This window comes from Athene noctua, chromosome 12 (genome assembly GCF_965140245.1).
Source record: "Athene noctua chromosome 12, bAthNoc1.hap1.1, whole genome shotgun sequence".
NCBI lineage: Eukaryota > Metazoa > Chordata > Aves > Strigiformes > Strigidae > Athene > Athene noctua.
In genome coordinates this window covers 21,376,873-21,389,411 of record NC_134048.1, presented here as the reverse complement: position 1 = coordinate 21,389,411, position 12,539 = coordinate 21,376,873, and the positions used below count along the sequence as shown (strand labels likewise).

The 12,539-nt window shown below is 49.9% G+C and overlaps 1 protein-coding gene across 8 annotated transcripts in view; it reads left to right on the top strand.

Moving 5' to 3' along the window:
* TCF7 (transcription factor 7) overlaps positions 1-12,539 on the top strand; it is a 75,611-nt gene that overhangs the window by 60,234 nt on the left and 2,838 nt on the right. For 4 of the 8 annotated variants that reach the window (XM_074916086.1, XM_074916084.1, XM_074916085.1 and 1 more), the window contains 3 exons: positions 3,876-3,924; positions 6,004-6,076; positions 11,406-11,854. In XM_074916086.1, coding sequence (XP_074772187.1) covers positions 3,876-3,924; positions 6,004-6,076; positions 11,406-11,697 — 414 coding nt within the window. In that variant the 3' untranslated portion in view covers positions 11,698-11,854. Of the gene's footprint in view, positions 1-3,875; positions 3,925-6,003; positions 6,079-11,382; positions 11,855-12,539 lie in introns of those variants that run through there. The other 4 variants (XM_074916090.1, XM_074916087.1, XM_074916088.1 and 1 more) reach the window with 3 other exon arrangements.

Here is a 12,539-nt window from a genome sequence, read left to right as displayed (position 1 = left end):
CATGGCCAGAAATGACCCGGGGTGGGGGCTGACAGCTGGTGTTTGCCAAACATCCCACCTGGTAACACCTTTCCTCGTGGCACAACGGCTGTAGAAATTCACATTTCAGGAATATTTTGAACATCCTCTTGGCTCATTGTTTCTCTATAGCCCAAAAAAGTTTTAGCTCTGCAGCTACAACCACCGTTTGTTTGCTTATTGTCCAAGTAGATACAGGTAGAAAGGACGAGGAACTTTTAAATGATGTGGATGATCTTTGGAAATATAATTTTATGGAAACGCTCTGCTTTGTGCATCTCAGGCAGCAGCTGAGACATCAGCCCAGGAGGAGCAGAGCATGGGGGAGAGATGCAGGAGAAGAAACTCAGGGTGGGATGGCCAGGGGAGGGTGAACGGGCACCTGCAGCCTGCTCAGCTCTCTTGACTTTGTGGTAGCACCTCGTTTATCAGCTTTAAATCATGGGGCTGGGTAGTTTGGGCTCCACAGCCCTGGGCACGTGATGCTGAGCCCAGGCACACACTGCAGGTTGAGGAGGAGGATTTGCCAAATTGCAGGCTGCTGCCTGTGTTCTGAGGGTTTAAAACGAGCACAGCCTGAGCCGCGTTCACAGGAGTGTAATAATAGTGGGAAATAATTTTTTAAAAGGCAAAATAGAAAGTGTAAGCTGCTTTGAATGAATCGTAGCGCAAACCTCAGTCTCGCAGGCTGTTCAGGTCCGATTTCGGACTCTCTGGGGGGGTTGCATCCCAAGCAGCAGCCCCGTGTACTGCAGGGCACATAAGCAGCACTCGCAGGATGACGGTCACCGAGTTTCTGTTTGTCCCTCCGGGAAGCTGATCCCACCCTGACCCATCCCTGTTTGAGGACCCTGACCCAATCAAGCACACCACATTCAAAGTACAAACACAAACACAAACAGCACTGCTCCTTCTGTGAGCTCAGGAGCTCAACCCAGCTCTTTGGTGAGCCTGATGCACAACAATGTTGCTGTTAGGGGAAATAAAACCTTTTCCAGTTTGAAAAAAGAAAAAAAAATAAAAATCCCCCAAACCAGGCAGTGGCTGCTGAGTGGAGCAGCAAATCGCAGTGGTTCTCAGCAGTAAAGATGAACTAGTGCAGAGGGCCCTGAATCATGCTGAGGGTTGGGATCCTGCGTTCCCATAGCCAGAAGAGCTTTCCCTGCGTACAAGAGAGAGAAGGGAAGCTCCAGCCTTGGTTTTCCCCATTTTTGGCTGTAACGAGGTAACGCTGCCGCAACACTCGATGCCCAAGGTGTGAGCAGAGAAAAAACTGTGTTTGGTTTCTATAGAGAGCTCCACATCAAAAATAATGGCTCTTTTTGGAGGGGGCTGTGGTGGACCGGGGCTCCCAGGGCCCCCCCTTGCTCCCCTGGGAGAAGTGGCAGCAGCTCCTCGGCTGGCCAGAGGGACAAAGCTGCTTCGCAGCTCGTGGTGGTAGGGCCAGCACTTGGGAAGCCTCTGGGCTACTCTCTGGCACATTTAAAGGTTAGTCTTAAAAAAAAATTCATTTCCTCTTAGCTATATTAATCACTTCAGCAGCACCGTGTTAAACAAGGTTGCATAGGTGTAGTGGTGCCCCAGAAGCACAGGATACACTCTGGGTCTTTTCTAGTGGCTTTCTCGACTGTTTTGATCTTACATGCCTAACGAGCTCATTAGAGACCTGAAGCAAAGCACACGCAAGTCTTCAGATGTCCGTCCATCCACTCGAGAGCCCTGCCCTTTGATCTAAGGCTCAGTCATTTCCCTCACGCCCGCTTGTTTTCCCCTGAGAGCCGCACAGCGAGCGCCCATCCAGCCCACCCTGACCAGAGCCCTCCTTCCAGAAAGCCCAAACTCCACCGAGGGCGAGAAAACACCCTTAAACAGACCCAAAACACAAAAAAAAACAAACAAAAAAAAAAAAAAACCCCAAACAAACAAACCGAAAAACAACCCCAGAGGGCAGAGATGGTGCAGAGAAGAAGCAGAGGTTACGGGAAGCCCCCAGCCCGTGTGTCCCTGCAGACAGATCTCTCTGCCTCCTTGCAAGCACAGACCAGGAGCTCAGCATCCACGTGCAGCTTTGCAGGATCAGTGCTGGATGCTGCCGTCCTCCAGGGCCGCCCTTAGAGAAAGCGGGGCAGCATCTTTGTCAGTGGGCACGTCTGGAGGGCAGCAGCATCGCTGAGACCAAGGCACCACCTTCCTCCAAGACCAAGCAGATCCTCCATGAAAATCTCCATCCTGTAGCATCCTTCATCTTGGCAAGGGCTGGTTCCTTGCTCCAGAAGACAGAGAGGATGGTGGGCTCCAAAGGTGGACGTTGGCTCTCCCAGCACTGGCAAGCAGCTGCTTCAAGCTCTTGTGGTCGTTGCAGGAGATGCTTTTCTCTCCAGAGATTGAGCAAGGATGAGGAGGAGGAATGTAGGTCACTTGTGCAGCACGTGGTGCAGATATCAGGCAGGAAATACAGTTGCTCCCACACTGAAGCAAAAGCTTACCGCAGCTCGGAGCTTTCCACCTTCACTCAAACCACAAGAAGTCATATAAAAAGTGACAGGTCAAAGGCAGCCCTGCGAGCTGCCTGCTCCACGCAGGCCAGATTTGCTGCTGTGCCGCTGTGCCCTCATTAATAAACTCAGTAGATGAGGGGAGTTGTTGCAGGTTGTGAATCAGAGAGGCAGTTTGGGGATAAAATTGGGGTTTCTTGTTAGCGAGGAAAGAAAACAGAGAATGAGAGATGGATCCAGAGCTGCAAAAGCACTGAAATAGATAAGTAGTAGTTAAAAATAAATTTCTGGGGATTTCCTAAAATTTTCTTTCCCGTTTGAAATCAGGGATGCTCCTACCGGTAAGATGTTGTGGGGCAATTTCTGTTCAGGTGTAAGGCACCACATCAAAGCGCGTACTGGAAACAGGGAAGGTGCTAAAATGGGCCACGTGCTTTCTAAAAACATAAAGAGGCATGAGGAATATGAATACACCAGGAGAATCAGCTGTTGATCATACTGCCTCCACTGCATGCAGTAAAACTTGTTTAGTTCTGTTAATCTAGGTAAATCTCCTAATTAAGTGATCTCTTAATTAATTAAAGCAGTAAGAGGTGGGATTCCCAGGTGAGACACATCAGGGTGGGCTGAGGAGTACTGGCAGGAGTTGGCAGAGGTGCTGAGCAGCACAGGCCCTGGGTTTATTATAGCTTTTTGCATCCAGTAACAGTTTTTCTGGCGTCTTCTTATGCAGCCTGCAGTGTAAATTAGGGTCTCAGCTGCATTTGTAGCGGGGTCGTGGGCCCCTAAAACAGAGCAGGGGAGCAGCATGTTGGGAAGAAGAGGCAGCAGAGGCAGGAGGTGGTGGCAGGGATGTGGCCGCCGTCTCCTCTGAGTGTCTGTCGCTGTTTCTACGTACGTGCAGATCTCGTGCAGAGTGGTTTGGGGATGAGTCAAAACGCCTACGGTGCTGGATCCGGGGATACTGGGAATGAGGGGTTATTCCTGAGAAAAGGTGCATGCCCAGAGCAAATTTGTGCTGTGTAAAAGGCAGCCACCGGCCTGTGTGCAAACACAACTTTGGGTGGTTGCTCTGAGAGTTCCTCCTGGGTTTTTTCTCAGAAGCATTGACCTGGGCAGTTGGGGAAAGGAAAGGGGCACCCACACAGATAAAAGTGAGCAGGTTCAGGTGCCCTTGCAGTGATTTCCAGTGTGTCTCTGCCTGGAACGGGGCAGAGCCGGTGGCACCGTGGATGTTGCAGCTGGGGGCCTGGCTGCTCGCCTGGGGGGTGACTCCCTTCCCCAGTCCAGCCCCAAAAGCCCTGCACAGCACCCTCAGTCTCCTGGGAGCACGGGCTAACGGCCTTTCCTTTGGTTTCCCAGGGGAAAAAGAAGAGACGAACACGGGAAAAGCAGCAAGATTCCAACTCAGGTAAATGCGTGTGGCTCGGTGGCTCTCCCTTCGTCTCTGCTCAGAGGGGATAATCCAAAGGAGTTGACATGTTTTACCGTGTTTTCTTTTATGCTCCTGAGCTTAACTAAAGAAATACATGTGTTGGGGTTTTTTTTTAAGACACAGTAAATTAACATTTCTGTGACTTTTTCATAGACATGTTTGAGTTTGCATGGGTAGTGTGTGAAAACTGAAAAGATTAGATTTTTGCCAAGTGCATAACTTCCTAAAAACTATCACTAAACTTAACGTATTCAAAACATCCAGAGTGAATGTCTCCATTAGCCCTACAGGTACCATTAATTAAAGAAAACTCCTCTCAAATGCATCAGTATTGTATGTGGGACTAAATGAAGTGTCAGGATTGAAGATCACCCATGGGACTACTCCAAACCTGGTTTTCATTTCAAAGTAACCTAGAGTTCAAGCAAAGTCATACTAAAAACCAGTACCAGCTGCCTCCCTGCGCCACGCTGTTTATTAGAAAAGGCCCTTTTGACAGATTTCAGCTGATGACACAGACATTCCCATCATCCAAGGCTCTTCCTGTGCTGTTTTCTGAAGTATTTCTGTCATATCAGGAATAAAGAGTACCCGAACCACTAAATATTCATTATAAAACATCAAGAGACTGCCCTTGCCCACTATGGCATCACATATACATGAAGTTAGACAGCCTGTTTTTTCCAGTATGTTCGTTTTGTGATTGCCTGTAGATTTACAAAGAGCTTTTCCCATTCTCCAGCCTAACATTTTGTTACTGCCGGTTGCTCTTACTTACTTTTGGATTAAATTAAGTCAGCCAGATGATAGGCTATTGGCTTTCCAAGCAAAACACTAATTCTCTCTCCCTCCAGAAATGGTCCCTCGGGAGGGTGCCAGGGCAGCCTGTTGCTCTCCTGGCCTTGCACACCCACACAAAGACCTGTCACACCTGATTTGGGGACCCCAAGGTGCACAACTGGCTGCATCTGGGCGGTTCAGTTGTTGGTTAGGACGTGGGAGAACCAGCTCTGGGGTCATTGCTGTGGATTGCACGCCCATGCGACCAGAATCCTGCAGCCTGCATTAATTCAAAGTTCAGATTATCTCATTAATTTAATGACTCACTGTTGGATGACCTCTTTGAATTGTCCATAAAAAGCAATTCCATGACTGTGTCCCAGTAATATCTCCAGTTTAGTTAACCCTGTTGATCTCATTCAGTGTCTAGACTGATGAGTACAAGCTTTTAGGCTTATGTGTAGTGTGTGTATATATATATATTTATATATCCATATATATGTCTTGTCTGTATGATACAAAAATGATAATTTCCCCTGTTATGGATTGAAAACCAACTGCTGGTTGTACTAAAACAGGAGACGCTGGTGGTGGCTGAAAGAGGGAGCGTGATTCCAGCACAGAAATGTGCTGTTCAAATCCCATTTCCAGCACTAGAGAAAAAACATGATGTGCCTAAAAGCAAATAGAGCTTCATCTGTAATTATACAGCAAAACTGCAACGTTTTAGGAAAGGCCACGGAGAATAGCTTTTCCGTAAAAACTGGAAAGGGAATGGTGGGGAGCAGAGTAGAATAACCTGGACCTGGGCCTCCTTGGTGCTAACTCTGCTTTCAGCCTGCTTCTGCAACATTTCCTCCTCTTCTTTTCCGTGCGCAGACCGAGCTCGCTGGCAGCCCCGTTTAGTCGCTGCTGGAAAGGCAGGGAGCAGGTAAGGATGCAGACACAGGAGGCAGGCAGCGCCTCTGGGATTTGGCAGCTTTTCCAAACTTAAGGAATTCAAAGAGCCATGAATTTTTGCCCTTATTTCCCAGAGCTGAGGCCATTTCCCAACTCTCCTTCTTCTCCAGCTGCCAGCAGTGATCACTGATATTTGCCTAACGATCACTTTTTTCTAGGAGAGGTGATGCCGGGAAAAAAAAAAAAAAAAATTGTAGTCTGTTAGTTGTGTGTTAAAGTGGCTAAAATGATGTTGCCTCTTTTCTTCCTCCTGCTCCTCCTCCTCTTTGTGCCTCTGCCTTGCCCATTCTCCGCCACGCATGCTTCTGTGTTCAGATCCTGCCTCTCCTAAGAAATGCAGAGCTCGCTTTGGCCTCAACCAACAAACGGACTGGTGCGGCCCGTGCAGGTGTGTATCGGCATCTCCTCGCTGCTGGGGTGCTCCTGGGCGAGCGGGTTCGGCTCCGTGCGTCCTCCTGCCAGCGGGGCTGCTCCAGCCAGGCGGGGATGGGTTGTTTTTTTTTTTCCTCTGGGCATCAGCAGTTGTTGTTCGAGCTGCAAAGGTCAGGCTGCACCCTGGGTTTCTTACCCCCCGCCCGGGGCAGTGTTGGTGTAATGCTGTATGTGTTCCTCGGCTGGTGGACTTCCCTGGTGTTAAAAGTTTATTTCCAGGGTGGAGACCTCTGTGACTCTGATGTGGGGCTTTTTTCCCCCTGTCAGAGATTTCCTAGCACCTAAAGAGCACCCTAGGGCCAGCAGTGAGTAGTTAATGGGTTTCTTTTTCCTATTTATACCGGGGCTAACCATGTGTTTCAAGATCCAGCTCTTCTTGATGTTGAAATTTTGCCGTACCCACCATGGGTGGGGTGGGACAGCCTCAAGCAGCGAGACAGTTCGCAAGCGCCCTGTGCCTTGGCCTTCGAGGGAACGGACACGGCCAGTCCATAGTGAAGTTTAGTGCATGGACCAAGTGCAACCTGGCTCAGGGGGTCTGGAAATGCAGCCAGGCAGAAAGAGCTCCTGGGGGGCTTCTGGACCTGGGCACCAAAGCCCAGAGAGGCTCCAGCCTGGATTCGTAGCACATTTTTATGTATTGAGGACTGTAGCAAAAGCTGGAAGTAAAGTATCGCTTAATATACTTACTGCAGCTTGAAGTGACTAAAATCATGTAGTCTACCCAAAGGTGAAGCCCAGCAGGGTCCCAGCGGCGCTTGGCCGCTGACCTTGCTGGCACCCCATGCTCAGGTCCCCGTGGCTGAGCCCGAGGTGAGCTCCCCTCCCTGAGCCACATCCTGCACCCTGGGGTGCTGCGCAGACCTCCCCGCTCGCCTCTCAGACACTGGGTGAGGTTCATCAAGGTCCATTTTTTAACGGATTTAAGAATCCAGACCGAGGTCCCGTAACGGCCCGTTAATACTTCACCTCGAGTGTCCAGGGAGGGCTTTTTGTGACCCCCCCGCCGCGCTGAGCCCCGTACCCCAGCCCCAGCAGGGCACGGCTGCAGCTCTGCGGGCAGTTCCTCCAACCTCGCTCTGCCTTCGTGTGAACTCTCTTAATTCAGCTTCTCCTCTGCGCCGCTTCCCGATTAACACCGGCTGCTGAAGTGCTCGGAGACCTTTAGCATGCTTTTATTTTTTTAACCTTTGCCTCTCAAACCCTGGTTGGTCACAGCTGTTCTGCAATTCCTGGTACTAACGTGCTGCTGCTGGCTCAAGGGCTCCTGTCGTCTGTGCTCTGGTCACCGCTGGAGGATTTCCACTCCATAGAGAGGTTAACTGGTTAAAACTGGGTGTTCCTGCCCAGGCAAACTGCCCCAGGGTGCTGTAGTTCCTGAAGGGAGAGGGATAAATCCCTTCAGCTGTGTAACAGCCACGTTGTAGCCCACTAACCGGGCCATTATCAGCAATCTGTAGTATCAGATCTGCTTTTTTTTTTTCTTCCCCCCTCCCCGTTATTTTAAATCAAATCGGCGAATCGATGGGTAGATTCGTAGCCTAGAACACCAGGTTGGAAGGGACCTCAAGGATCATCTGGGCCAACCTTTCATAGCAAGAGATGGCCCAGCACCGTGTCCAGCTTAAACGGGTCCCTGAAACATCCCGCAGCTACTCCTGAGACGTCTGCGGGAAACACAGCGGCTCCTCGGGGAAATTACAGCCCGTGTCAAATAACCCCCCCCCCCGAGTTAAATATTCAGTTCAGCGGGGCTGTCGTGTTTCATACCGCGTTAATTGGGTCACCACAGCTAACGACGCCGCTGACAGCAGTAGTAGCACTTCTCTAGTTCACATCCAGTGCAAAAGCATGTTTAATACTGGACTAGTTAATACATATTCTAACACTGTCTAGTTTTTCATTAGTCAGATCAAAGAAAGGTGCGTGCCCGCATTAGCAAGTTCTCCATTTGATCTGTTTTCCTCAAATGAGACGGCCGAGGCAGGGAGTCGGGCGGGGGGAAGATGTCTTTTTAGCTGGTTTAGCTATAAAGTCATTAATACCATCTCCAGCAGAGGAATTGTTCCCTCGGTACTGTTAAGGTGACATCTTGAGAGCTCTTTTGTTTAAAACTGTACTGGGATGCTCGAGGACCCAGAGCAGGTGACGTGAGGGATCTGTCGCACAAGGAGGAGGAAAACCAGCTCCACGCCGAGTACGTAAAAACACGAGCCAGTGCGAGGGCCTGCGGAGAGCTGGGAGTAGCTGGAGTGGTCTGGGTGTGTGAGGTGACAGCTGGAACGGAGCCTGAACATCCCTGGGTTGGATACGAAACAGAATTGTCAAGGCATGGGGAGAAATGCTGCCCAAATCCAGTTACAATTTTTGAGATTTTTTTTTTTGGATTTTTCAGACACCCCCCCTCCCAAATCCTGACACAGGAACAAGTGAGGAATCTGAGTATCTTCTCCAGGGGAGGCTGGTCCTGTCCCCAGGCTCTGCTCTCTGCAGGACCTTCCCGATCCCAGCGGGCTTCTTGCTAGAAAAGCAGGGCTAGCGGAGGAGGGTTGCCACCGATGGGGTACTTTTCTGTAAAAAAAAACCTCTCTGTGAGTAAATCTTTCCCCAGCTGATAAGCTCGATTTGGCACGCTCCAAGAAAGGGAGCACAGAACTGAGTCCTTCAGGGTTGCAGGGCCGTTCTGGTCCTTCTTCTGCCTGATCTTTCTCCCCAGCGTCTGCCCCCGTTGTGTTCTGTACCTCTGGTTCCTCGGGGAGATCCCAGCAAACGCCTCCTGCCCGGAAAGGCCACGGCCTGACGCATCAGAGCTGGGTTTTTTGGTTTTTTTCCTTCGCTGAGTTTGCGGTTCAAAAGGTGATCTACCCTCAGAAGACCAACGAGTCTTCTGACGGGCTTAGGCCTAGTCTAACATCCAAGGCAGGGCCTGAGGCCGCGTCCTCCTCCAGCCGCTCCCCGGCCGTGGTCTTCCCGAGTCGCTCTTGGGCGCCTCGAGCTCAGCAGCGTCACCAGGTCGCCACCAGCGGCGGGAACGGCCGTGACGTCGAAGCGCCGAGGAGCTGACGCGGCGCTCGGCCCAGGAGCGGGGCTCTTGACACCGTAACATGGCGGACGACTTGCGTTGGCCAAGGAGAAAAGCCAAGAGGGGTGTGACAGGCCCCGCCCCGGCACCCCTGGGCACAGCCGTGACGGCTGAGCCCGTGACCCCGCACGCACACGCGTGTCCCGTGTGCTGGGCGGGGGCTCACGCGGGGGGCGGGGGGGTCAGTCCTGAGCGCGGTCACCCCCCCCGGCCTGCGGGGGGAGAGGGGCCGGGACGGTGCGGGATGCGGGGGTAATGGTGCCTGGACTTGTTATCATTATTTTCATTTTATTGTCTTGATTTTTACTATCGTTTCGATTTTTATTATTGCCTCGCTTTTTATCGTTTATTACTGCTGTGATTTGTATCAGGGGGTTTTTTGTTTTGATTTTTGCTGGTTCTATTTTTGATTTTTATTATTAGTTTGATTTTTATGGTCTTGATTTTTATTATTGTTTTGATTTTTAACTTGATTTTTATTGTTTGGAATTTTTATTATTTTGTTATTGTTTTGATTTTTTTAATTAGTGTTTCGATTTTATTGGTATTTTGATTTTATTGGTTTTATTATTACTATTTAGATTTTCATTATTTTTATTTTTAACATTTTTATTAGTGTTTGGATTTTATTGCTATTTTGATTTTATTGGTTTTATTCCTATTACTACTTAGATTTTTATTATTGTTTTTATTTTTAATATTATTGTTTGGATTTTATTTTTATGTTGATTTTATTGTTTTTATTCCTATTACAACTTAGATTTTCATTATTGTTTTTATTTTTAACATTTTTATTAGTGTTTCGATTTTATTGTTATTTTGATTTTATTATTTTTATTCCTATTACTATTTAAATTTTATTATTGTTTTTATTTTTAATATTTTTATTATTGTTTGGATTATATTGTCACGTTGATTTTACTATTTTTATTCCTATTACTATTTAGATTTTTATTATTTTTTATTGTTATTATTTGGATTTTATTATGTTTTTATTCTTGTTTTTATTCCTATTACTATTTAGATTTTTATTATTGTTTCCATTTTAATTTTTTTTATTATTATTGTTTGAATTTTTTTACCGTTGTTTGGATTTTGTTGTTCTTTAGATCTTTATTATTATTTTGATTTTTATTATTGCTCTGATTTAATTCTTTTGTTTTTATGATTGGTTGGATGCTATCACTGTCTTGATTTTATTATGGTTTTTATTTCTATCACCATTTTGATTTTTATTATCGATTTTATTATTTTTGGGGGGTTGTTTTTTATTACTTGCTTTTATTATCGGTTTTATTGTTGTGTTTTCTTACGGATTTTGATGATTGTTTTCACTTTTGCTGTTGTTTTGATTGCCATTCTTTTGATTTTTACCACTGTTTTCATTTTTATCCGAGTGTTTGTTACGATTTCGCTTTTTCCTCGCGTTTTTTACCGTCACTCTTGGTGTCGTGACCCCCTCTCCTCCCTCCGCGTTCCGCCCGCGGGGCACCGCGCGCCTTCAGCGCCTCCCCCCGCGCTCCGCACCCGCGGACCCGCCCCCGGCCGCGCGCTGTGGCGCCCCCTGGCGGCCGCAGCGGCACCAAAACCGCCCGGCCGCGGCCCACGGGCGAGTCGGGGCCCGGGCAAGGAGCCCAGGGCCCGGGGGAAGGAGCCCGGGGCCCGGGGAAGGAGCCCAGGGCCCGGGGGAAGGAGCCCTGGGCCGGGGGAAGGAGCCCAGGGCCCGGGGGAAGGAGCCCAGGGCCCGGGGGAAGGAGCCCAGGGCCCGGGGAAGGAGCCCAGGGCCCGGGGGAAGGAGCCCAGGGCTCGGGGGAAGGAGCCCAGGGCCGGGGGAAGGAGCCCAGGGCCCGGGGGAAGGAGCCCAGGGCTCGGGGGAAGGAGCCCAGGGCTCGGGGGAAGGAGCCCAGGGCTCGGGGGAAGGAGCCCAGGGCTCGGGGGAAGGAGCCCAGGGCCCGGGGGAAGGAGCCCAGGGCCCGGGGGAAGGAGCCCAGGGCTCGGGGGAAGGAGCCCAGGGCCGGGGGAAGGAGCCCGGGGTAAAGCCGCCCCGGGTGAAGCAGCCGCGGGCCCCGGTGGCGTCCCGGGGAACCAGGGGGGCTGCGAGTCCCCAGGCTGGCGGCGTGCCTGGGCCGAGCGCTGGTTTACATCTGGTGTGTGACCGTGACCTCACCCTTTATTCACAGATAACTCTCTTCACTGTTCTTAGGAGGAAAAAGAAGTGCATTCGGTACTTACAAGGAGAAGGACGCTGTGCCAGCCCAGTTTCTTCCGATGGAAGTGCTATAGACTCCCCTCCCTCTCCTCCGGACGCACTCCAATGCATCTCCTCTGCTTTTCCTTCAGACAAGCTCGCAGCCCCCGCTGACTCCGCACACAGAGAACAGCCCGACCCCTTCCCCGGCTCCGCTCACCTCCAAACCGCCACCTGCTCCTCCAGACTGACCTCCAGGTGCTCTTCCACGTCCCCGGCGTACGGCGTGGCCTCCACGGGGACATAGTCCCAACCCGCCCCGGCCGGGACACCGGGCGCTTCGCTCGCTCCCACCCGTTGCAAAGGACCAGAGGCCCATCCAAATCCCCCATCTCACTGTAAAACGTGCAAAGTTAGGCAACAGGATGACTTAAGGATGCTGGAAAAAACTCATTTGGGTTGGTTTGGGGTTTTTTTTTTTTTGAGGGGGGGTGGGTGGGAGTGTTAAAGATAGAAAAGTGATTTAAAAAAAAAAAAAAAAGGGTAAAAAAATAACTACTTGCCAAAATTTAAAGTGCTGATGAGTAAACAAGCCTTTTGTCCCTGCCCTGTGCTGCTTTTTTTGTTTGTTTGGGGGTTTTCTTTTTGTTTTTGTTTTTTTTAATCTTTGAGTGTGGCAGAAAGCAGATGAACACCCCAGCTTGCTACAGTAGATGGTAGGTGCTATCAATCCAACACTCCGCTCCCCACCTTCCGAGCTGCTTCGAAGTGTAGTCACTCACCCAGAGCTCTCGTAGCCGTTACTACCACGGAGCTGGAAAAGCTGGAATAGGGGCGTTTTTTTAAAAGCCCGCACGTCTGAAAATTAAATGTAGTGACGCTAGCTTTGTGATCTGATGGGAGAACAGAGAAATTAAATCGATAAACTGACGAGGTGAATTTTTGAAACTTCTTGTTTGCCAACAGCAAGGTGATTGTTTACAGGTAACAGGTCTCTGGGCAGGCCCGTCCCGCTCCGCCAGCGCCAACGGGGCAGCGGAAGGAGCTCGGACCGGCCGCTGGACGGTCCGACGGGCGATCGCTCAGGTGCAGGCTCTCCCTTGCTCGTAGGAATTGTCCCCAGCAGACCCGGGTGGGCAGAAATCAGCC